Source organism: Leucopleurus acutus (assembly GCF_964270905.1).
Source record: "Leucopleurus acutus genome assembly, chromosome: 13".
Taxonomy (NCBI): domain Eukaryota; kingdom Metazoa; phylum Chordata; class Mammalia; order Artiodactyla; family Delphinidae; genus Leucopleurus; species Leucopleurus acutus.
Window position 1 is genome coordinate 25,367,006 of NC_139155.1, and position 25,267 is coordinate 25,392,272.

The following is a 25,267-nucleotide window of genomic DNA, read 5'->3' on the forward strand; positions in this document are numbered from 1 at the left end:
TCTCAGTTTCCTCATCTGGAAAGTGGGGGGAGCATTACATGAGATAATCTATGAGACATATTTAGAGCAGTACCTGGCACACAGTAAGCGAGGCTCTATCAGTGGCAGGTCTCAGTAGTAAGTGGGCTCATTTTGCGTAGAACTAAGGGTGCTGCGGTGGTGGGTGGCAGGAAGGACCATTCTCATCTGTGCGGGGAGAGGAGGCTCGGAAAAGGCTTCCTGGGGGAGAGAGCTTTAAACTGACACTTTAAGGTGGAGCTAGAGAAAGAGTGGGGGCAGGAGAGGGAAGGAGGGAAGAACATTCCAGTCAGTGACCCCTGGGAGTCCTGTGAGCCTGCAGTCCACAGAGAGAGAGCCGGCCAAGCCTGGTTAGAAGGCTGGTGGGGTAATTCAAGTGAAAGGTGACCTTGGCCTAGACAATGGAGAGGGAGAAAAGTGGTAGTCAGAGCCAGGAACTCTACGAGAGCTGCTACCCAGGCCCTGGGGACTGACGGGGTGAGGGCTGGTCAGGGACGGCCTGGAGTCTTCAGCCACCACAGCCAGGAAGAGGGTGGTACTATCCCTGGGGGGAGGGGCAGGTTTGGGGTGCAGGGGATGGGTCGTATTAGGACACTCAGAGTTTGAGGAATCCGTGGGTGGGCCAGGGGGAGGTGTCAGGTGGATGCCCGCAGGCCTGGAGATACGGATCTAGAGTTTGTGCAGTTCAAGTCTGAGGGCTGCCGCTGCCCTGGGAATTTGCCTGTGACCAACACAACACATGCTTTGAGGCCTCCGCCTGGGGTCTCGCTCATGGCCCACCACAAGCTACGGTTGCCTGTCCTTTGGTAAATCCCAAAGGACATCAACTTCTCCATGTTTCTGGTTATGGGGCCGTCAAATGAAGTTTTGGAGAAGGACTTAAAGGTGAACATAGGCCCTCGGCGAAGGCTCCTACACTAAACTCGGGGTGATACATGTACTTGGAGCCAGCCTCCAAGTGTGTGTGTATCTACACACTCATGCACAAACATATTATCTATCTATGTACGTTACATGAAGTATGACGAGAAAGGAAACTAGTTTCAGGGGGACATAAAAAAAAATCAATCTTATTTCTTTGTATTTTCTTCTAGCATCTGTGAGAGTACCTGCTGCCTGTGCAAGGACCCAGGTGAGACATTCTCCAGGTGGAGCTGAGCCCAGAGTCTCGTCCAAGGCCTGGGCAGCCCAGCACACCCAACTCGAGAGCGGTATTGGCTTGGAAACACCTCTGTGAGTCCCTGGTGGCGGCACACCTGCCTTGCAATAGGCGTTTCATCTGGGATGAAGAAAAGTGGGGCAAAGAGGTAGAGGGAAGACCAGCTTGGAGCTATTTTAAGCCCACGTCCAAGGTGATGGTGGCATGACAGAAGAGGGGTGGTGGGGAAAAGGGAGGAATCAAGGGTAACTCCCAAGTTTTTGGCCTGAACTAAAGGGGTGGCCAGTGGTTTCATCTACCAAGATTGAAGCTAGCTGGAGGGAGGAATGCACTTGGCCATTGGGTCTAGAGGTCAGAGGAGTGGTCCTGGCTGGAGACACATTTGAGAGCACTGGGTGCAGAGGGTATTTAAAGTCCTGGGGCCAGATGAGATCATTTCGACCAGGATTTCTCAGCCACAGCACGACTGACATTTGAGCCAGACAGTTCTTTGCTGTGGAGCCTCCCGGGCATGGCAGGGTGCTGAATAGAACCTGGGCTTCCTCCCACCAAAGGCCAGTAGCACTTCCCAGTTGTGACCACCAAAGATGTCTCCAGACACTACCAAATGCCCCTTGGCATTGGGGGGCAAACTGCCCCTAGTTCAGAATCATACATCTAGATTAGGGGTGGATAACCTCTAGTCCACCAGCCAAATCCCACCCTCAGCCTGCTTTGGTACAGGCCAGCAAGCTAATAACGCTCTTTACATTTTTATTTTTCCTTTTTATTTTTTTTGGCTGCACCGCACAGCTTGCGGGATCTTAGTTCCCCGACCAGGGATCGAACCCACACCCTCTGCAGTGGAAGCATGGAGTCCTAACCCCTGGACCACCAGGGAAGTCCCTACATTTTTAAATGGTTGACAGGAAAAATCAGAAGAACACTATTTTGTGACACATTACATGACATTCAGATTTCAGTGTCCATAAATAACATTTTGTTGGAGCACAGTCACTGTCATTGGTTTACAAATCATCTATGCTGCTTCCTTGCTCTAATGGTGGTGTGGAGGCCTGAGTGGGCTTCTGGATTTGGCGATATGGCAGTCTCGAACGGGGACCACGCTGTTGGCTGGATGGGGCAGAAGTAACCCAGAGACACCATGTAGTGAGACAATGCTTTTGAAAATCCTGGCTCTAAGGGAAGAGAGAAATGGGGTGGCTTCTGGAGGGGAATACGGGGGCAAAGGAAGGTCTTCCCCGCTCAGATGGATTTAGTGGGTTGATAAGAAGAAAACACTAGAGAGAGGGGAACCTGTGAGGTGGGAGAGAGAAGAGAAATCCATTGCAGGAAAGGAGAGAAGGGATAGGACAGGCACACCCTGGAATCAAGGAGTGTGCTGAGGAAAGCCACCGCCCTGGCAGACGGGCCACCCAAAATAGGCCAGGTCCACCATGGTTGTGAAGAGGCCCGAGACAGCCTGTGGGCCCTGTGAGATAATTAAAGAAAGCAGAAGTTATGTAAGCAGACTTAGATAGCAGTTTGGGTGAAGGAGAAAGATGCTTAAACCTGGCTTTTGGATTATTTTAAAATCTTACTCTATTATTTGTGTTTATATATAAATTACTCTTTCTTCAAGCTATGTGCTAACTTAACTGCAAAATTATATAGAAAAAGCCCCCAGGGGGTGATTTTATATTGTATTTCTAGTTTTCTCAGTTGAACGTTTTTTGAGAAGACTTTTTGTTTAAGTATCACACATACAAAAATGTGCAGTGAGATGGGTTTGCACAAATAACAAAGGGCAAACATGTTCTGATGCCCTGACCAAGAGCTACAAACCTGGATCACAACCCACAGTCCTCCTGCGCCCGCCCCGTCATTTCACTGACCCTTCCCGAGGGTCACCATGATCCTCCTTTTCAGCAGAGTTTAATTTTGCCCACTTTAAAACCCCCAGTATTTAAATTCGAAGCAAACACACTGGCCCTGCACGATGGCCCCCTGTGACTCACCTTGCTCACCTGGGCCCCTGTGAGAGCCCTACCCATTCTTGACTGCCCACTCTGGGTTTTCCCTCGTAGGGTATCATCTGATTCTGGACTTGGCAGGGCAGGTATGCTAGTCCCAGCTTTTAGGGCTGAGGAAATGGAAGTTCAGATCTGAATTAGATGACCTCCGATGCATAGGTCAGTGTCAGGGAGCTGATTTCCAAATCCAGGAATCTGTCTCAAAAGTCTGGTGCTGTCTTCTGCACTGTGTTTATAGATATGCATCCTGTAATTTTCGGGGGGAACATGGAGCCCTTTGAGGATCTGATGGAAACTCTGGCACCTCTCCCAGAAAAATGCACATCTCCACAGGTTCACAGATGTCAGCGTACAATTTCAGTGGGTTCCCAGACCCTGAAGGCCACCCAGGGGCCCAGGTACAAACCCTGGACATGAGCCATACCCCTAAATCACCAATGGAAATGTCACAGAAGCGCAAGCCAGTGACATCAACACAGCCATGGTCTCAGGTGTCGCCTTCTTCCGTGGCTGTCTAGGCTGTGGCTGGGTAGCTCTGTGGTTAAGGCACAATGCCAGGGTGGCCGATAAAGAGACCCTAGGACTTCCCTGGACATCCAGTGGTTAAGACTCCACGCTCCCACTGCAGGAGGCGCGGGTTTGATTCCTGGTCGGGGAACTAAGACCCCACATGTCATGCAGCATGGCAAAAAAAGAAAAAGAAAAAGAAAAAGAAAAAATAAACCATGAAAGTTCTGTACTTTGTGCCAGACACTTGACAGACATCATGATCAATCCTTAAGACAACCCTGCAGAGGTAGAGGCTGTTTCCCCATTTTACTGATGGAAAAATTGAGGTTCAAAGAGATTAAGTAACTTGCCTCAGGTTCCAGCTAGTACAAAAAGCGTGGGATTTGACATCATGTAGATCTGACGTCCAGGCCCTTGTTCTTTCCATTTCCTTTCTCACAGAGGGGGCTTTCAGCTTCCCTCTCCTGCCGCTCTGTCGATCCCCGAAGCTGGCAGGGAGTTTCTCTAAAGTGCAGGGCAGGGAGGGAGCTGACTGACAGCGTGAGGATGTCTCAGTGCGCACTATCGCCATTCACGGGAAGTGACTCACTGGAGCCCTGCCACTTTGGGACTCCAGGGGACACATACACATTTCCTGTGTCTCAGCTAGAGCCTCGGGCATCGTGAGCTGCTGGAAGGGCAGATCTCTGAAGGCGGCCAGAGATAGAAAAACCACCCAGCTCTGCATCCTGGGACAGAGAAGCCTCTCCCTGGGTTCAAATGATAGAGCTGCGTCACCTCTGGGCCCGTTTTGTCATCTGTAAAGTGGGGGTGAAGTTCAGACTAGCTCAGTGTTTGCTGCTCGGTGTGTGGTCCTCCTAACCTCAGCATCAGCGTTGCCTGAGAAATGGCAAATTCTCCTTTTTCCAACAGTGATTCTTAAATTTTAATGGGCATCAACATTACCTGGAAGGCAATTTCCCAGCTGAGAACAACAGATCTAGGTCAGGGGTCGGTTCAACTACAGCCCAGCCGCCAAATCTAGTCCACAGCCTGCCTGTCTCTTACAGGCTCATGAGCTGAGAATAGTTTTGACATTTTTAAATAGCTAGGAAAAAAATCAAAAGAAGGATAATATTCGGTGACACATAAAAATGATATAAGATTCAAATTGCAGTGTCCGTAAATAGGGTTTTGTTGGAACACGGTCACTCTCAGTCATTTACATATCACCTACGGCTGCTTTCCCGTTAAGAAGGCAGAGCTGAGTAGTTTCTGCAGAAACCGTTCTCACTGGTTCGCACTGCTGTTCAGCACAGCACACATCGCAGGGATGTGGTTAAACTCGATTTTGCCTCTTGGGCTGCAAAGCTAAAATATTTACCATCCGGCCCTTTAGAGAAGTCTTTTGACCTCTGATCTGGGGAGGAGAGAGGAGAGCTCAGGGATGAGCTAGGATCTCTTCCCGGGGGGGCGAAAAAAGTAAGCTGTCAGGGGCTTCTGGAATCCGTGGAAGTCCTTATCTCTGCTGGGTCAGCCCTGAGAATCCTTTGCACTGTTGCTTTGAGGGTGGTCTGAAGGCCCCTCTGATCATTTGCCTGGATGGAAATCCCAATTCCACTTCTGGAGCAGGGGCTCTTAACTGGAAGCCCCCCGGAGGACAGGCTCCAGGGATTCTCTGCAAGCTTTAATGCCTGTGGCTATTTTCTGGGGAGACCCCTGGAGGTGTTAGTCATCTCCCTGACTCCCCCCAAAATCCTGAGCATCTTTTTTTCCTTTGGGGCACACATTTTTTTTCTTCCAACCTCTCCTTTCAAAACGTTAAAAGTCCCTGGAAGGGTAACACCCTACATACACATCCCTCTTACCTAGAAAAGGGGGAGGTAGTCTGATTCCCTGAGGCCTGCCTTAGGAAAGTCCTGGGAGTCTGCGGAGGGGGTAGAGGGAGGGGGGCGGGCAAACCGAGGCGGAGGAGACATTCGGAGAGAGGAAATGTAATCAGAAAAGGGCCTCTTTTCTGGACTCCCCTCACTCTAGAATCCACTTCTCCTCACGGGCAAGAGGCAAGAAAGGCTCGGGCCGGTGGACCAGTGGTAGTCACCCTCACCGGGGGGCACCTCCGCTCCCCAGAGCCCACGAGGCTCCCGCCTTGGGCAGTGCCCCAGCAAGTCTCAGCCCTGGCCCTGGGATTCCAGGTATTTTCCCAGCCAGCCCCACCTCATCTAATTGCTTTCCAGTCAGCTAATCCTTGGCCCACGCCCTCAGCTCCAGCCAGGCAAGGCACCTCAGTGTGGCCAGCAGCAGGTCCTGAGACTTCCCACGGCCCGCGTCCAAGCCTGGGGCAGCCTCTCGACTCCCCTTGCCCAAACCACATCCTCCTCGCTCTTCCCCACACCTCCAGCTCTCCTCTGACTAACGTGTCCAAAGCAAGCCGAGCTCTGTCCAGTCCAGACCAAAAGCAGCAGACGAATTCGTTCCCTCCTGTCCCCCCCTCCCTCGAAACGCGCCATACCCTGGCCATGCGGGGAGGGCAATTAGCAGAAAGTGGAGTCGTACCTACTGTTCAATTCCCAGAGCTAATTGTTTTAAGCAGGGCTTCAGCCTTAATTAAAGGATAGTTAGTTAGTGAATGTGTGTTTGCGTTTCCTAAGTCTGGCTTTTAACCCTGGGAAACCAGATTCAGCGACTACTTTTATGTTGCAGTACCTCTGAGTAAGGGACAAGGTCTTAATTACAGAAATGGCTGTCCCGAGAACAACAGTGTAACCAAAAGGGCAATGGAAGAATGAGCTAATTGTGTCTTGCATGGCCTGGGCCTCGCTTTCTGTTTAGCCATTGTGAGCTGGAGCCGGCAGCTGCCTGCCCTGTCGGGGCTGCCCCTCCTCGGTCTGTGGACTCTGTTCTTAGCTCTGTCACGCAGCCTGCCGTCCTGGCCACCCACGACCTCTTTTTCCCCTTTCTGTGTTTTTCTTCTCTCTTAGCTTTTCCGCCTCCCCCTTTCACTCTCTCCATCTTTTTTTCATTCTGGGGTCACAAGGATTGCCTTCTGCAGACCCCATCAGGGACCTCTGGCCAACCGAGCAGTGTTAGCATGTTGACTATGAGTTTAAAGCCCCAGCTCACACTGCCTTCCTTTGCTTCTGGGTGCTCAGAGAGAGAAGCTATAAAAATACTTTTGAGGCTTTGGGGATCCAGATACTTTTGGGATCCAGACTGTTCCAAAAGCCCGAGGACTCCCGAAGCTAGCCTCCAGACCTACATGGCTCAGTACAGGAGCCACCAGCCGCCCGTGGCCCTGAGCAATTGAAATGCGCCGGGTCCAAATTGAGTGTAAAATACACGTTGGATTTCAGACTTAGTACAAAAAAGAATAATAGAAAAAAAATCTCACTGATGCTTTTTAATATTGATTATACGTTGAAATAATACTTTGGATATATTAGATAACATAAAAGATACTGAAATTAATTTCACTGGTGCCTTTTAAAAAACGCAGCTACTAGATAAGGTACAGTGACATAGTGGCTGCCGTGACATTGTACTGGATGTGTTGCTCCATTGCTGGGATTGTGCTGTGACTGTCAAGGGCTAAGAGGTTTCGTTCTCCTCAGCGTTTGTGACTGTGGGTGTCCTCTCTCACCCGCTCCACTCCCCCACCTCTTGTGTCGAGGCCTCACCTTCTTCTGACCCTCACAGCACCCTCCTGTGCCCTGTGCATCCTCCTTACTCCTCCTCAGGGGAGAGGCAGGAGAGGAAGGCTCTGCTCCCTGATTGCATCTCCAGGCCCAGCTGAAGCCGGCGTGGAACCCAGCAGATGCTCACTCAGTGGCCCTTCCACAATCCCTTCCCCAAGGCTCTCGATCTATGAAGCAGGGCCAGAAGCCCACCCTGACTTCTCACGATGGTGGCTCATAGGATTCTGACTTTGGACAGGCTAATTAAATCTCACATGAAGCCTGGCAGACAGAAGTCGAGAAAAGGCCACTTAACTAGAGAGAAATGTGGGGACAGAATACGGGCAGCTTCATGGACTGGCAGAAGTTTCTGCTCACGTTCTGCGCACACCCCTTTGAGTTGGATTTCGGGGGGCGTGTTCCTCTTCCCTCCCTCATTCTGAGCTCATCTCTAGGGACCACGATCCGCCAGCCCCACTCTGCCTGCTCATCTTGCCTCTTCAAGGATTCTGGATTATCTCCCCCGAGCAATCTTCCTCGATTCACTCTAGAAGGGTGACTGTTGTCTCCTGCTTTGTTCAGTCTAGACATTCTAGTCCAGTAATTTATTCAACAGGATTTATTGAGCACCTACTATATGGCAGGCACTGTTCCAGGCACTGGAGGCATAGCTATGAACAGAGTAGACCAGCCCCTGCCTTTAGAGAGTTTCCACACTAGTTGGGGAGCCAGAAAACAAGCAGATTAACAAAGAAAACTCTTAAAGTGGAGTCAGATACTAGTCAGGGTTATGGAGAAAAAGAAAGCAGGCTGTGAGGATTATCGTACGGGAGGGTCCCTCTGAGGAACTGACACCCAGAAGAGGTCTGGAAGGATACCTGGAAGGGCATTCTCCCATAAGGAACGGCAAGGACAAAGGCCCTGAAACTTCATCTACTGTGTTCCTTCACATTTTTTCTCATTAAGAAGCACTTCATTTTATACGATATGAATATGCTGCTGGCTGATCCCTTTACTCTATGTCTTTTGTTTTTCATGTCTTTGCTTTGTGTGTCCTGCTACATACAACGAAGGGAGGAAGTCAACTTGTAATTAGCAAATCTACTAAATTACGTTTAATCCTCATCCCGACAAGGAACTGAGGGCCAGAGTGGGTAAGCTGCCTGGGTCTGTCCAGCTCTGAAGTCCACCTCTCCCCACACACCCTTCTCTTCTGGCTACAAGAAAGGCTGATCCTGGCTGGCCCAGGCCTCCGGTTACCTACCGATCGTTGCTGGCAGCACTGACAATGGAGCCATCGATAAGGAACTGGGCTCTGGCTAGGACTTGAGGTGGACAGAAAAGAGAAAAGGTGGTTCCTAACTTGCTGGTTTCCACACCAAGTGCTGCCTAAACGTCATCTACTCTGAAGGTGGGGCAGCAGCGAGTGGGGCATCATCAGCTGCTGGCTTTCAATTCTTTGACCCTGAGAGCTGGAGCAGCGTAAAGAAAGATCAGTGTGGGTCCTGGAGAGACTTGCGTGTGATTTATACACCAGCTCCCAGCACAGGGCACTTTGTGTTTCCACTTCTTCTCCCCCGTAGTCAGCAGCTGTGTGAGGGCAGGGGCCACGCACAGCATGCTCGTGCCCAGGCCGCAGCAGCCCGCACATCCCTTGGCACCCAAACTGCTGGGTGGAGGGGACCCGAGCTGGGGCAGGAAGGGCTGGCAGGGCTGGGATGGGGGATGGGCAAACCACGGGGAGGCGTTTGTTGCGGGACGCTGAGCCAGGATTCACCGGCGCTGCTTACAACCTCCTTGTGGGTGGGAAACAGGCAAATTTTGTTTTTGACTTCTGTGTCATCTCAAGTTACTGATGGCCTTTTTTTTTTTTACCCCACAGCTCCTGATTTCTTATCCTCTAAACATATAGGTCACTCCCTCTCCCTCCCAGCCAATCCCCACTCCCCCGCCCGGACCTAAACACTCACAAAGTGTCCCAGCTTGTCTCCCCACATGCTCCCCAGCTGGCTGAGCAGCCTCTGACATCAGCCCACTGGGAAAACGCCACTGGGACGGAGCGAGGGGAAGGATCCTTTTTTTCCAAACCCAAAGGATTCGAAAAAATCTATGGACAGACGCATGCGTATGTGTACACGTATATATGTGTGTATCTTGTACACAAACTCTAGCAAGAAACAATGCATCCTCCACCTTCCACTCGCCAGCTTAGAAAAAGAATCCACACCCCGGCCCCTCCCCGTCCCTGCCCGCCTTCTGCGCGACTCTGCAGAAAGCAGGGGCCTCTTGAAGTTCAGACATTAATTACTGAGTTAGAATATTTTTCAAAATTACAAGGCATGGCCCCAGGAGATAAGAGGAAGCTGGAGAGCGCGGAGCGCGGTGGGGAGGTGGGGAGAGCCGGTCCGCCCGGGCGGCGGAGGCGGGGCTGGGGGCTGGGGGCTGGGCCGGGGGAGGCCCCGTGCCTTCAGGAAGAGCACCCCACCCCCAACCCGCAAGGCCAGGCGCCCCCTGCAGGCAGCGCCGGGAGAAGGCGAGAGGCCGTGCCGCAGGGGGCCTCCGTGGGGGAGGGGAGGGACTGGAGGACAGCGATGCAGGACGTTTCTTTCTGGCCCTGAGCAGAGAAGTTTAGGCAGCTGTACCTCTTACCTCTCCACTCGAGGGCTTAAACGTAAATTCCTGCTAGAAAATGTTTATGTTAATTAAAGCTGTCTTCTACGAAGGGGAGATAGATCAAATCAGTCCCCCTCTATAATTAGGAGGATTGATGGCGCTGAGGACTCGCTGGGAGGGAGCTTGGAAGGAGTGGCAGCAATTCAATCTAACTTAAAAAAAAAAAAGTCGAATATTTGCTGTTTCAGAACAGCCGTTCCCACCTATATATCCTTGACACGGCTACCGAATTCTCAGAGAGCCACATCTTTTCTGCGTCTCTAAATTTTAGAGAAAATACTGAAAGCTTGCAACTGCACCACCTTCCAAAACGGAATTGAAGAGATATCCTCCTGAGCCATGTTGAGATGGGTTTGGAAATCTCTTGAGTTTTAAGACTGTTTAAAAACGGTTCTGGCGTGGAGACTGGTTTCCCTTTGGATACCAGTGTCTGGTGGAAGCTGGTATTTTTATAACTCCAGGCTCTCTATCAGATCCTGTGTTACCATGGTTGCTAAGGAGAACACTGGCTTCAAATTTCACATTTCAGTTTGCAGAGTCTGGCTAAGGAAGTAGGACAGTTAAAGGGGGGGCTGGGGGAGGGTCGGGGGAGTGGGGGTGGGGTGAGACCTGAATTTTATCTTGAGGAGGCCTCGCCTCAGGTGGGGACACATCAGGGTGCTCGTGTGTGTGTGTGTGTGTGTGTGTGTGTGTGTGTGTGCGCGTGCGTGCGTGCGTGCGTGCGTGTGTGTGTGTGTGTTTTGGCGGGGGGGTGTCTGAGTAGGTCAGCGGCATCACACCACAGAGTGACTTGGCTGCCGAGTGGAAGAGGGGGACGGCAGCTCTGGAGGGGACAAAAAACTGTGGGGAGTTATTTCTGCAGAGGTTACAGGAATGGTTGCTTAAGCTGGGTATTCATAGCAGCAGCTGCTGGACCTGCAGGAACTGTGCCGCTAAACCAGTGCCCAGGGGCTGTGTACCTGCCCTGGGAAAGCTGCAATCTCAGAGGAACATTCCAAGCGGGGTCTGTGCCTAAGACTAGGGCTGGAATAAACTGTTCATGGAGGAAGGCTCTCCTGAATTTTCAAGCTTCGTTCCAGCCCTTCCCTTCCTGCTTCTTAGCCTGCTTGATTGAAGGTTCTAGTCAGAGGGTTCTCGGCTAAGATGCCCTTGCCAGGCAGATCTTGTCTCATCTGCCTTCTGGGCACCCACACTCCCGCTTCCCACTCTCACCTTATTTTGAGCACTGTGCTTTCCACCATGCACTGAGTTATCTGTGGGCCCCTCTGGCCAGGGAGTGCCCCAGATTTATTTGACTTTGTCTCAGCACATTTCTAGCAGGAAAAGTGTCTGGGAGACTTTTCAGTTCAGTAAAGAAATAGCATTTTTCTCAGTGTTTGTTGAATGAATAAACAAACTCTCCTTTATGCTTTCCATGGTGTTGCTCTCCAGCTTAAAACACTCTCAGAGAGAGGTTTTTAGTATCACCTTGTGTCCACCAGAATTCCTCTGCTGGGAGCCAGTGCCGGCCCATGACCCACCCCTCAGGCCGTCCCTTTACCACACCACACAGATGGGCCGTGCTTCATTCTGGCTACCCGCCCTCCGCTCAGAGTTCTCTTCCTGGGGGCCTTTCTCCTTCCCTGCCAATACCTGTCTGAAGCCCACTTCCCTTTAAGCTGTAGTCCCCCTTCCCCTTTGCCCCCAGCAGCTGCCCACACTCCTAAACTCCCTCCACCTCTATATTGTACAACCCATCATAAATGTTCACAGGTGCTTGATTTCTGGGGATGTGGTAGCCAAGTGGATTGTAAGCCTTTTCGGAGAGGATCACAACTTGTACTCCTTCCTTCTAGTACAATCAGGAAACTTTGCAGTTCAGTAAGAAACTAGCTTTGTCTCAAACCAAGTCACTGCTTACTGAATGGACACAGAGTCCTGAACAAAATGCGGTCAGGGTTACATGATAGATGACACACAGCCTATCCTCAGGTACCAATGGAAGGTGGAAATGATTTTAAAGCAATCAAGAAGAAGTCACCAGGCATTCATCCAACCGCTGGTAAAGGCCATGTCCAGAGAGCGGGTGTTGGCAGGCCGGTGTGGATGCGAGTTCTGCAGAATGCTGCAGGAAGAGTAAATTGGCCCGGGGTGGGGACGCGGTGGGAAGTGAACCTGGTCTTGAAGGTGGGCTAGAGTCAGGCAGAAGGAGGAGGAAGATCACGCTCGAGGCAGGAGGAAAGTAAGAGACCTTCTGTGGAAACACAACAGGAACAGGGTGGCTGCAGCTGTAGGACTCAGGAGAGGTTCTCCAGGAACAGGGGTTGCGATCGTGGGGGGCTTTGGTGCCCAGTTAGGAGAATGGATCTCCCTTTCTGGGGCTCCTGTGATGCGATACTTCTCTTGAGTAACGCCTGGAATACGGTTTGCTTTCAACAGCAATTCCTATGTCGGCTCACCGAGGGGCTGTCACACACTACTTGCTTCATGTGAACATCTCACTTTTTTTTTTTTTTTTGCGGTACGCGGGCCTCTCACTGCTGTGGCCTCTCCCGTTGCGGAGCACAGGCTCCGGACGCGCAGGCTCAGCGGCCATGGCTCACGGGCCCAGCCGCTCCACGGCCTGTGGGATCTTCCCGGACCGGGGCACGAACCCGTGTCCCCTGCATCGGCAGGCGGACTCTCAACCACTGCGCCACCAGGGAAGCCCCATCTCACTTATTTTAAGCCTTAAAACAAACACGCAGAATGAATTATTCCCATTATTCCCACACAAAGAGAAAATATTGAGGTTCAGAAAGATGAAGGATTAGGTTAAAGCCCCACAGCTAGTAAGTGGCAGAGCTGGGATTCAAACTCTGTCTCTCTGGCTCTTCCAGTGGTACCTTTCCACGTGCCCTCTGCTCATCAGTGGCCTCACAAAACGCACCTCGGATGCGGCTACTCGTGTTTCTTAACCTTGGCTGCACGTTGGAGTTATATGGGAAGCTTAAATCTCCCCCCCACTCCTGTGCCTCCCCAAAACCCATCCCCAGAAAGCTTGATTTAATTGGTCTGAGAATTTGTGACTTTGTAAAAGCTTCCCAAAGATTAGAGGGGGCAGGGAGGGGGCAGGCGCTCCCCACACCTGCCAGGGATGCAACTGGGAGTCCTGGGCTGCATGGAGGATAATTTTGAGTCTCTGCTTCCCGTTAGGGTCCATCACCACCCTGGACACAGCCGACCTTGGTCTCTTCCAGCCCCAGGGGGCCCTGCCTTGGCCCCAGCTGGGTGGCTAGACACAGCCCCATCTCCTGCTCTTCTCGGGAAGGGAGGAATGGTCCCACTGGAAGTTACCTCTGAGGAATGTTCTGCTTGACTCTCTCAGCCCTGTGAAAGAGTGGAGGATCTCCACCCACACCCACTTCATCTCAGCCTTTTCCGAGGTCAGATTTCCCCCTGGAGCCACACAATGTGAGCAATTGAATGCACGCTCACGCAAAATGTTAAAAAAGCGGCTCTCTCATTGTTGCACGGAGCAATTTCATTTCCGGAGAAGTCTGACTCGTTGCCCTCTGTGTTCTCCTCCGCAGCCAGCGGGCCTGCCAGCCTCCTCCAGGAGCCCCGCCAGTTGCACCCCTGGGGGAATTGTGGCTCAGAGACACCCCTCAGAGGAAGGGCAGGGAGGGGCAGATGGGGTTTCTGGTGCCTGGGGGAAGGAGAGCAAGGGAGCCAACCAGAGAGAGAGGTTGGTGGGGGTCACAGAGGGGTGCAGAGGGAGGAGAGATTCCTGACAGAGGCACCCCCTCCCTTCCTCCCTTCCTCCACTCTGACCTCTGGCTATGACTGCGGGACTCAGAAGAGGGCAGGAGGATGGGAATGCAGAGAGGAAAGGTGGGATGTTTGGGGGAGGGAGGAAGGATGAGAGGGAGTGGATAGAAACGCCCACGGTGCATGGGGAAAGTCGGCTCAGAGGAAACAAATGTGAGGGGTTAAAATTCACCCCAGTATCCCCTGCAGAGGAATTTTCAACAAAGCTCTTGAAGTAAGGGGCCCAGAAAGAACCATTCACTGATAGCCTGGAGGAGTCTAGGTACATCACCACTGGGTTACAGAGGTGGCAGAGAGCCTTGTAGGGTCAGGAAAAAGGGGGTGGGGATGGCACTGGGTGAGCCAGACCCCAAACCTGCCAGGTCAGTTCCAGGTGAGACGGGAGACGATAAAACCCTTAGCTCAGGCCACAGACACTGATTACAGCCCTCCTGTGTGTGGAACCCTTGCAGTCACAGTTTGGCTGAGGACCTCAGCAGGATGAAGCGGTTCTTAGAATGCTATTAAAAACAGCTTGAGGGGGGCTCCCCTGGTGGCGCAGTGGTTGAGAGTCCGCCTGCCGATGCAGGGGACACGGGTTCGTGCCCCGGTCCGGGAGGATCCCACGTGCCGCGGAGCGGCTGGGCCCGTGAGCCATGGCTGCTGAGCCTGCGCGTCCGGAGCCTGTGCTCCGCAGCGGGAGAGGCCACAACAGTGAGAGGTCCGCGTACCGCAAAAAAAAAAAAAAAAAGAAAAAAACAGCTTGAGGGACGTCTTAGCATTTGTTTGTGTCTTTAATTTCTTGCACCAGTATTTTGTAGTTTTCAACGTACAAGTCTTTCACTTGCTTAGTTAAGTTTATGCCTAAGTATTTCATTCTTTCTGATGCTGTTGTAAATGAGATCATTTTCCTAATTTCCTTTTTTGGATAGTTTGTTATTAGCATATAGAAATGCAATTGATTCTTTTGTATGTCGATCTTTATCCTGCAAATTTACTGAATTCATTTTTTAGTCCTGACAGTTTTTTGTGTGTGGAGTCTTTAGTGTTTTCTGTATACAAGATCGTGTCATCTGCAAACAGACAATTTCACTTCTTCCTTCCTGATTTGGATATCTTTTTATTTCTTTTTCTTGCCTAATTGCTCTGGCTGCGACTTCCAGTACTATGTTGAATAAGAGTGATGAGACTGGGCATTCTTTGTCTTGTTCCTGATCTTGGATTAGAAGACTAATATATTTAAAATGTCAATACTACTCAAAGTGACCTACAGATTCAGTGCAATCTCTAATCAAAATTCCAGTGTCATTTTTCACAGAAATAGAAAAAAAAAATCTAAAACTCATACAGAACCACGAAAGACTCCAAATAGCCAAAGCAATCTTGAAACAATTTGAAAAACAACAAATCAGGAGGCATTATACAGCCTGATTTGAAAATATATTACAGGGACTTTCCTAGTGGCACAGTGGTTAAGAATCTGCCTGCCAATGCAGGGGACACGGGTTCAATCCCTGGTCGGGGAAGATCCCACATGCCGCAGAGCAACTAAGCCCATGTGCCACAACTACTGAGCCTGCGCTCTAGAGCCCGTGAGCCACAATTACTGAAGCCCACATGCCTAGAGCCTGTGCTCCACAACAAGAGAAGCCACCACACCATGACGAAGAGTAGCCCCCGCTCGTCGCAACTAGAGAAAGCCTGCATGGAGCAATGAAGACCCAATGCAGCCAAAAATAAATAAATTTATATAAAAAAAGAAAATATATTACAAAGCTACAGTAATTAAAACAAACATATAGACTAATGGTACAGAGTTGAGAGTCCAGAAATAAATCCATGCATGTATGGTCAACTGAGAGGGAGTGGATAGAAACAAAGGTGCCAGGAAAGCACAATGGGGAAAGCATGGTCTCTTCAACAAATGCTGTTGGGAAAAATGGATATTGACATGCCAAAGAATGAAACTGGATTCTTAGCTTATACCTTACACAAAAATAAACTAAAAAGTGGATTAAAGATTTATAAACATAACTCCTGAAACTATAACTCCTTGAAGAAAACATAAGGGAAAAGTCTCATGACATTGGTCTTGGCAGTGATTTCATGGATATGACACCAAAAGCACAAAAGCAAAAACAGACAAGTGGGACTACCTCAAACTACAAGGCTTCTTACAGCAAAGTTAACGAGAGAGTGAAAAGGCATCCTACAGAATGGGAGAAAATATTTGTAAACCATACATCTGATAAGGGGTTAATTTTCAAAAAAATTTAAGGAACTCTTACAGCCCCAAAGCAAAAGAAACTAGTAACCAGATTTTTTTAAATGGGCTAAGGATTTGAATAGACATTTTTCCAAAGAAGGCATACAAATGGCCAACAGGCATATGAAAAGATGCTCAAGGTCACTAATCATCAAGGAAATGCAAATCAAAACCACCCCACACCTATTAGGAAGGCTATTTTATATACATATATATATACATACGTAACTACAAAATAGTAAAACGTGTTGAGAAATTAGAACTCTTGTACATTGTTGATGGGAATACACAATGGTACAGCTTCAATGGAAAACAGTAGGAAGGTTCCTCAAAAAATTAAAAATAGAACTTCTACAGTATATCATCCAGCAATCCCACTCCTGGGTATTTCTCTAAAAGTACTGAAATCAAGATCTGGAAGAGATATTAGCACTTCCATGTTCATTGCAACACTATTCACAGCAGCCAAGATGTGGAAATAATCTAAATGTCCACCGAGAGATGAATAGATTTTAAAATATGATCTATACACAATGGAATACTACTCAGCCTTAAAAAAGAAGGAAATTCGCAAATGGGACAACATGGTTGAATCTGGAAGACATTGTGCCAAGGGAAATAAGCAGTCACAGAAGGACAAATGCTGCATGTTTCCATTTATATGAGGGATCTAAAATAGTCAAATTCATAGAAACAAAGAATAGGATAGGAGTTGCCCGAGGCTGCGGGGAGGAGGAAGTGGGGGGTTGCTAATCACCAGGTATAAAATTTCAGTTACGTCAGATGAATAAATTCTAGAGGTCTGCTGTACTATACTGTGCCTACAGATAACGATACTGTACTGTACACTTAAAAAGCTGTTATGAGAGCAGATCTCATGTTAAGTGTTCTGACCACAATAAACATTTGAAAACATTAAAAAAAATTCAAAAGAGCTCATGAGGCAAACATGAGCTGTAAACAGTAGGGCAAGGAGACTCACGCGGCTTCTGGTCACCCGTACTACTCCTCACTCACTTGGAAAATCATCTTGGCAGAAAAGATTTGCTCTTAAACAGTTAAAGAGCTTGTTGAAGATTATTCTTCTCCATTCCTCAAAGAGGGATCTCTGATTGGCACATGATCTTTATGGCAAAAACAGGATCAATCCCACAAAGATCTATTTGGCTTCCAACACAGAGTAGGCGCTGGGTATGGACGAGAATAGAATAAGAGCAGCTCCCGCTCTGCTTGTAAGGCAGTGAAGCAGGGTGTTTAGGAGCAGGGACTCGGGCAGCCACGTCTGGATTCCGATGCTGACTCTGCAGCCCGCTAACTGTGTGGCTATGAGCAAGCTGTCTGATCTCTCTGTTCTCTGGAAAATGGGGATGATAATCTTCAGGGTGTTGCCCGAGTTAAAAGACAAGAGAATGCATTACGTGCTTTGGACAATGCCTTCCACTGTACTGTTATCTATACTAAAACATCCTCTAAGGTGATGTAAAAAGGATTGGAGCTATAAGGATGGAGTGCACTGCCTCGCTCAGGAGGGAGCTCCTGGTACACTCGGCTGGGGGTGGGGACAGGGGAGGTTCCAGAAGAGGTGGCTTGAGCTGGGCCTGGAAGAGAGAGACTCCAAGGATGGAGTCCAGGATTTCAAGCTTGAGTGACTGAGAGAGGGTTAATTCAACTAGGTCAGAGTGTGGAAGGAAATGCGCAGGGGCCTCGCTCTAGGGCAGGGCATCTCTCAGAGAGCTGGCTGTCCCCCAGCCTGAAGGGGCTCAGGGGCTAAGCACACGCTCAATCTGGGTGAGCCCCGCATCCACTGAAGGCGGCCTCCGTGAGCATGAAGACCCCGAGACTGAGGAATTTGTATCTTTCCCTTAGGTTTGTTCCAAATGAGACTCTTCGCACCAAGATGGCCCGTGGGTTTGTGTGTGACTCGGGGGCATCAAGGAAAGGGGAGCAGGGGAAGCCTTAGGGGGTGGTGCCGAAGCAGAGGGTGGAGTGGGTGTCCCATGACACTGAGAAAGGTCAGTTGGGGAGTCCTGGGGCTACTGTCTGGCCACAGTGGGGCAGGAAGGCTGGGTCTGGGCCATGTGAAGACAGGGAGTGAGCAGGAGGGTTTGGGGCACCGCTGGCACAACCTGTTGGAAGGCTCGAGGCTTGACTTGGGACGTGTCTAGTGGGCAGCCAGAGATGCTGGCCTGGGGATGGTTCAGGAAGCTGGGATGACCTCAGGGCAGGGTGGGCCCTGTACATTTGGGGTCAGCCATCTGCATGGCCCCGGGGGAAGAGCCTAAACTTGTCCAGCACAGAGAAAGGCAGCGGCAGTGATTTTGGCTTCTAGAAACGTCCTAGAGCTGGCTCAACCTGCTTTGGGACGTGGGTCAGGCCTGGGTATGTGTGTATGTGTCATAAGGTACAGGAGGCAGCAGCTGACTCTAAGAATTCAGGGGTCTCCCCATGTGGCCTCAAGCAGATAGTTTGGAACGCGGGGCGGTGGTTTCCTCTTTTACAAAATGGTGAAAAGCACTGATCATTTATTTACCCTTCAAGTTTACGGTGGGCCTGGCGGGGCCTGTGTGAGTTTAATGCAACAAACAAGTGTGCGTCAGGGGAGGCTCCTGATTCCTGGTCTGTGCAGACCTCCCGGCACTTGCCGGATCTCACACCAGAAGGTTCGCACTACCTCAGGTGTTGTCAGAAGTGTCCCAGCAGCCAGGGCCAGGGCTCGGCTGTAGCCTTGCTTCCTGCTTGGGGGAGCAGGTGACAGCAACACCAGGAGGTGCCCAGATCACGCAGAGGGAACATGTTGGGGCAATCCAGGTCACCGCCCTAGAACAATGCTGCTCCCTGCCTTCAGGTGGGTGGTCAGGGGTGCAGGGCAGCTCAGGCAAGGATGAGAGGACTCCAAGAGGGCTACCTTCAAAGCATCCCAGAGGGAGGCAAAAAGCATAGCCATGGCCCATCTTGGTACTTCTTTCTGAGCTGAGGACACTTTGAGAGTGAACTCAAGTTGGAAGAGGTCATTGTCTGAATCTGAGAAACAAGTCTGAATTCAAGTACATTTGTCAAGAAACATCTCTGGCTACGTGGAGTGGTAGAGGCTGACAGGGCCACCAAGCACCCAGGAGAGGCCTGCGTGCTCTGCTTTCATGCAGATCCACGCAGTCTGGAATGAATGTGCTATTTTCCTATAAATGGATGCTTCAAAAACATTTACAGATGCCCCCTCCTTTCCCTTAAACTGCTCTATTATCTTTCTTTCAGAAACACAAAAGTGTCTCTTGACCGCATACCTCCCCTTTTAGCTGACAAGTTGTCTTTCCCTGCGGCCTTTCACAGAAGCACTTCTCCAAAAAGGTGTCCACACTCACGCCCCCACCTCCACCGACTCCCCAACGAGGCAAACGTAGCTTCTGTTCTCACTCCACTGACACCGTGGGGCCCCTCCTTGCTGCCAAACCCAGGCCTCTTCTCTGTCCTGGTCCCACTGATTCCCCAGAGGCTGTTCCTCTCGGGATCAGCGTCTTGGGATCAGCTGCTGAGGGTGGGAGGGGACCAACACCTGTGAGGTGTGGGCTGGCCCCACTGGACAAGGGCTGTGATGACTGTGCCCTCCTGGCTTGTTTCCAGCCTCCCGGCCACTCCTTGTCCAGTTCCCCTCCTCCATCTCACCCCCCCTGCCCCCCACCCCTGGGTGACCCCATCCAGTCCCCAGCACCAGGTACAGGTCGACACTTCACACAACGCTGAAGCCTGTGTCCCCAGGGATGGCCAACAGGCCACCCAAACTCTTGGTTTTCATCCACACTCTACTTGTTTCTCTCCCAGCTTCCCCGTCCCAGGAAATGGTGCTAGCAGGGTGGTAGATGAGGACCCTACGTCACTTCCTCCCTTCTCTGTATCTCATCAGCAAGTCCTGTTGGTTCTAACTCAAAGATCTAACTGGAATGCAACTGGTCCTCCCCCTCCTCACTCTCATGCCTGGGTTTTGGGCCACCAGCCTCTCACTGGACACACCAATAGCTTCCACATTTGCCCTTCAATTCTACCCCTTGAGAGCCGCCAAGGGTGACCCTCCAAAGTGGGTTATGATACCTGGTAGGGCCATCACCCCACTGACTTCTTGCTTCTTAAAAGTTTCTTTATTATCCTTATTTATTTCTTTATCAGAGGAAATTTAGAAGCAAATATTTTTTAAAATAAATAATTCAATGGTAAACCAATCCAGTCCAAAGATCTATTCACTCAATATTTTCTGTAGATCTCCCTTCTGTAGGCAGTGTTCTAGAGTATGAATGACTGCAGTCTGAGTTCATAATACTTCCCTTTGGGGGATTATTTCCTTTTACGTAAACTCAATAAATAAAAACCTGGGTAGAGTAAACAAAAGCACCGGGGAGTTCCGTTTCTCTTAACCAAATGATTGATCACTTCAAGTGGTACAAGCCTGGTAGCCTTCCTGGCGCATCAGAGATGGAGATGCGCGTCGTTAGCAGACAGGGCAGCGCCCACGCTCTCGGGCAGGGCCGGCAGAGACTTACCTCCCTGAGACAGGTGTAGATGGGGCAGACGAGCACGCGGAAGGGCTCGCCCGTGCTGCTGCGCATGGTGCCGAAGACCTCGCACAGGAAGGTGATGAAGCCCAGCCAGCGCTCCACGTCCTGCTGCTGCAGCTCCTCCCGCACTGTGAAGTCCTTCTGCGGAGGCACAAGAGACCATGTCAGCTGCACAGGAGCTGGGAGGGGCCCGGGCACCACCCCAGTCTGCCGCTCTGTCTACTGGCGAAGGGCTAGGCCTGGGCAACTGGTAAACCCCATGATTTCCATGAGAAGGGCGATGGGTGACCTGTGGCTGGAGCATGAATGCTGAAGACTCACTTGTGGGCAGAAAGACCACCTTGACCTTTAGCCATAGCACCTCTTCTTCAGTGTCCCCAGATTGGGGGGCGCTACAGACTTGCCTCACTGACCCAGATACTGAGGTGGAGGGAATGAGGTAAAGGGGGAGATGACACCTTTCCCAGTCATCACCTCCTCCATTCTACTCCCTGGGGCTAAACTATCTCCTTTGCTAACCTCCAAATCATGTCCCCACAGCAGTGAAGGGTAACCACACACCCAGCAATGGGCATCTGAGGCCCATCTTGGCCCCAGCACTGGGCTAGAGACACAGCTACAACCCCTGCCAGCAAGTGGCCCAGAGCATAGAAGGAAAACTAGAGGCATTCATTCACGCATTCATTCATCCTCCTTAAAAATACCATTGCCCCACTGTGTGCCAGGCACTGCTCTAGGAGGTAAGATAAGACATGTTCATTCATTTTAGTTCATTCAGTTATGAATGAACTAAAAGCCATTGGAGGGTTCCAGGTAAAGGAACTTTGGAGAACTCAGAGGTAGGAGTTATTCCTTTCAACTGGAAATTGGCATCTTGGAAGAGCTAGGATTCTGACCTGAGAACCTGGGGGAATCTCAGGTGGAGCAATGACCACAGGTGAGGCACCAGGAGGGTAACATGGAAGTTTGGGAACCAGGGAGGTCTTAGCCAACCTGTCCCCATTGTAGGTGGGTAGAGAGGAAAATGGGGGCAGGGCTGGGAAAGGAGGTTGGGGCTAGAGTGTGGATAATTGAAACCAGCCAAGGAGTCAGGTTCCATGTGATGGTTGGTAGGGAAGGCTTTGGGGGGTCATTGAAATGCCTTGGTCATACCTGTGCTCTTTTTTTTTTTTTTTTTTTTTGCGGTACGTGGGCCTCTCACTGTTGTGGCCTCTCCCGTTGGGAGCACAGGCTCCAGACGCGCAGGCTCAGTGGCCATGGCTCACGGGCCCAGCTGCTCCGTGGCATGTGGGATCTTCCCGGACCGGGGCACGAACCTGCATCCCCTGCATCAGCAGGCGGACTCTCAACCACTGTGCCACCAGGGAAGCCCACCTGTGCTCTTTTGAAGGTTAATATGGCATAGGTGTGGAGACCAGAAAGGAGGCCACTGCAAAGGTCCAGACAGAATGAAATAAAAACCTGAACTCTCTGGCGACTGAAAGATTAGAATCTGTGGTAGATTAGGTTATGTTCAGAAGTTTCTTCCACCTTTCCCCTGGTCTTTGGGTTTGACCTTGTGACTTGCTTTGGCCAGTTCTGATCTTGGTCCTTAAGAGGCCTTAAGTATTTACGCTTACTCTCCTGTGCTGCTTCCATCATTGTGAGAAGGGGTGGCCACCGTGGGGTGGCCCAATGGTCCCGGGAGGAGGATGAATTACTTTTCCTGCTGCCCCAGACCCTGCAGAGGGTGCTGTACTGTGGGCCTTGAAGTCATGAAACTTTGGGTAGTTCTATCCTCATTAACTTCTGTTTATCCCACTATATCTTTATGTGGTCAGAGCAGGGGCAGGCATTACCATTCCCATTTTAGAATGGGGGAACTGAGGTACAAGAGCTGAAAAGACTTGACCAAGGTCACCAGTACAAGAACTTGAATGAGAACCTAAGCCCTTCCATTGCTCTCTGCTCTAAGCCAAACGTTCTCAGCCCTGGTTGCTCACTGGAGTCACCTGGAGGAACTCTGAAGCTACTGATGCTTGGACTCCACCCAGAGAGGTTTGTGTCATTGGCCAGGGTGAGGCCAAGACACTGGTATATTTTCAAAGCTCCCCAGGTGACTCCAATGTGCAACCATGGTTGAGAACAACTCTAGACCTTTATAGAGTGCCAGCACGGGTGTTAAAATGGTGCCTCCGGGGCTTCCCTGGTGGCGCAGTGGTTGAGAGTCCGCCTGCCGATGCGGGGCACGTGGGTTCGTGCCCCGGTCTGGGAAGATCCCACATGCTGCGGAGCGGCTGCGCCCGTGAGCCACGGCCGCTGAGCCTGCACGTCCGGAGCCTGTGCTCCGCAACTGAAGAGGCCCCACCAGTGAGAGGCCCGCGTACCGCAAAAAAAAAAAAAAAAAAAAAAAAAAAAATGGTGCCCCTGTATCAGTGCCTGAGACGCCCTTTCTCTGTCTCCCATAAAAATACCCACGAGAGTGGACATAAGCCCCACAACACCGAGAAGGAAGATTACAGTTCACTGCAGACGCCTTACCATGGACTAAAATGCTGTCGTTGAGAAGTTCTGGGTGTCCAAAGACTCTTGGCCCCTACCCGTGAGACACGGGTGAGATGGGGAGGGAGCTCGAGCTTAAGCCCTCCCTCTGCCTGCCGCTGGCTCGTAGGCAACGAGCCTGTAACTGTTAACAAGCCCCCGTGCCTGTGCACTACGGCAGCACCCATCAGTACTGCTCTTATTCTAGTCATTGCAGATTCGGGGCAGAAGGAGGTGAAGTGGTCCCCTGAGTCCTCAGAGGCACAGTGTTCTCAGGCAAAGCCCTCTGGGACGGAAAAGTCTCAGGGCAATGCAAACAAGGGACTGGAGTTTTTTTTTAAAAAATGATTACATCTGATCAAAGAACTACAGCTTGACTCAGTTTCCTCCTGATAATCAGTGGTATTGAGAGAGGATTCCGTTTTGGGCTAGTAGAACTCACTAGAACACTGAAGGTCTGCTGAATATGGGATATTGAATTTGGGATGTGCACATGAAGCCACCAGCTTCAGGTCTGAGGGGAGACTCGACTATTACCTCAGTAGACACTGAGCAACTCTAAGGATGATCTGCACAGCTAACACCAAAACCAAACCCAGCCTTTCTCATTCAAGGGTCAGGGAGGAGCGAAGAACTATGGCATCTGTGGAAAAATCCTGCACCGCAGAACAGGGGAACATTATCTCGAAGATCTAATGGAAATGCATAACTCTGAAAATGTCAACTACAATACAGCAAAGATAAGTAAAAAACCCAACTACAAACATGTGGGATTGTATGTCTGTTAAGAACAACAACATAGATTCTGTGACATGGGATTAGTTAAAAAAACCTTAGGTTGAGATGAAGTGTGAGACTGGAAATGGGGATAGGAGAGAACCAAAGGAAGTCAGAAATCCACAGCAAAATGAAATGTGAATTGGAGGCAATAAAGGATAGAATGGATACTGCAGACAAAGTGATACATGAGACAGACTTGGAAAATGACTAGCTGAAGACAAAGCCATAGATTAAAAAAAGAAAGAAGAGAAAGGATAGAGAAGACAGAGAGTGGACATGAATTATAGAGGTTTTCAAAAGGACATCAGAATACACAGAACAAAGGACCCGAGAGAGAAACTTAAAGTTGAAAACAAACAAAACAAAACAACAAAAAAAAGAGCTGACTCTTCAGGCAAAAAGGGTTCACAGTGTTCCAGAGCCCCACTATTTATACTTAGCAGGAGAATTTTCTTTTTTTTAATTTCAAGGAAAAGGAAAAATTCTAAAAACAGCTTTGAAGGAAAAAAAACCCCTAGGTTTCTTACAAAGGAACAAAAATATGGTTGGCCTTATACTTCTATAATTGATGTTAAAATTCAGAGACACTGAAGCAACATCATATGTTTGAGGTGAAAAGAACACACCTAGCTATGAGTGAAAGCAAGACAAAGACATTTTACACAAGCAGATTTTTAAAAAATCCCACCCCATGCTTATCTTTAAAAGAATTACATGGTGCAGCTGCTATGGAAAATAGTATAGCGATTCCTCAAAAAATTAAAAATTAAATTATCAATATGATCCAATAGTTCCACTTCTGGGGATATATACAAAAGAACTGAAAGCAGGATCTTGAAGGGATATTTGCACACCCATGTTCAAAGGAGCACCGTTCATAATAGCCAAGAGGTGAAATCTACTCAAGTGTCCACTGACAGAGGAATGAATGAACAAAATGTAGTATATGCATGCAATGGAATATTGTTAAATCTTAGAATATTCTGATACATGCTGCAACGTGGGTGAACCCTAAGGACATCATGCTAGGTGAAATAAACCAGTTGCAAAAAGGACATCAGGATACACAGAACAAAGGGATCGAGAGAATCATCATCGTACTGTATGATTCCACTTATATAGGTATCCAGTGTAGTCAGATTCCTAGAAACAGAAAGTAGAATGATGGTCACCAGAGGCTGAGGAGACAGGGCAATGAGTAGTTGTTTAATGGATTAGAATTTTGGTTTTGTAAGATGAAAAAGTTTTGGAGATTGATTACATAACAATGTGACTATACTTAACATGCCTAAACTGTACACTTAGAAAATGGTTGAGATGAGAACTTTATGCTTTTTTAAAACACAATTAAAAATAACTTAAAA

The 25,267-nt window shown here is 49.7% G+C and overlaps 1 protein-coding gene across 3 annotated transcripts in view; it reads right to left on the reverse strand.

The window, feature by feature from the left end:
• Positions 1-25,267, reverse strand: part of CTIF (cap binding complex dependent translation initiation factor) — a 303,031-nt gene that overhangs the window by 16,892 nt on the left and 260,872 nt on the right. For all 3 annotated transcript variants that reach the window (XM_082853169.1, XM_082853167.1, XM_082853168.1), the window contains exon 10: positions 20,589-20,744. In XM_082853169.1, the coding sequence (XP_082709295.1) occupies positions 20,589-20,744 (156 nt within the window). The remainder of the gene's footprint in view (positions 1-20,588; positions 20,745-25,267) is intronic.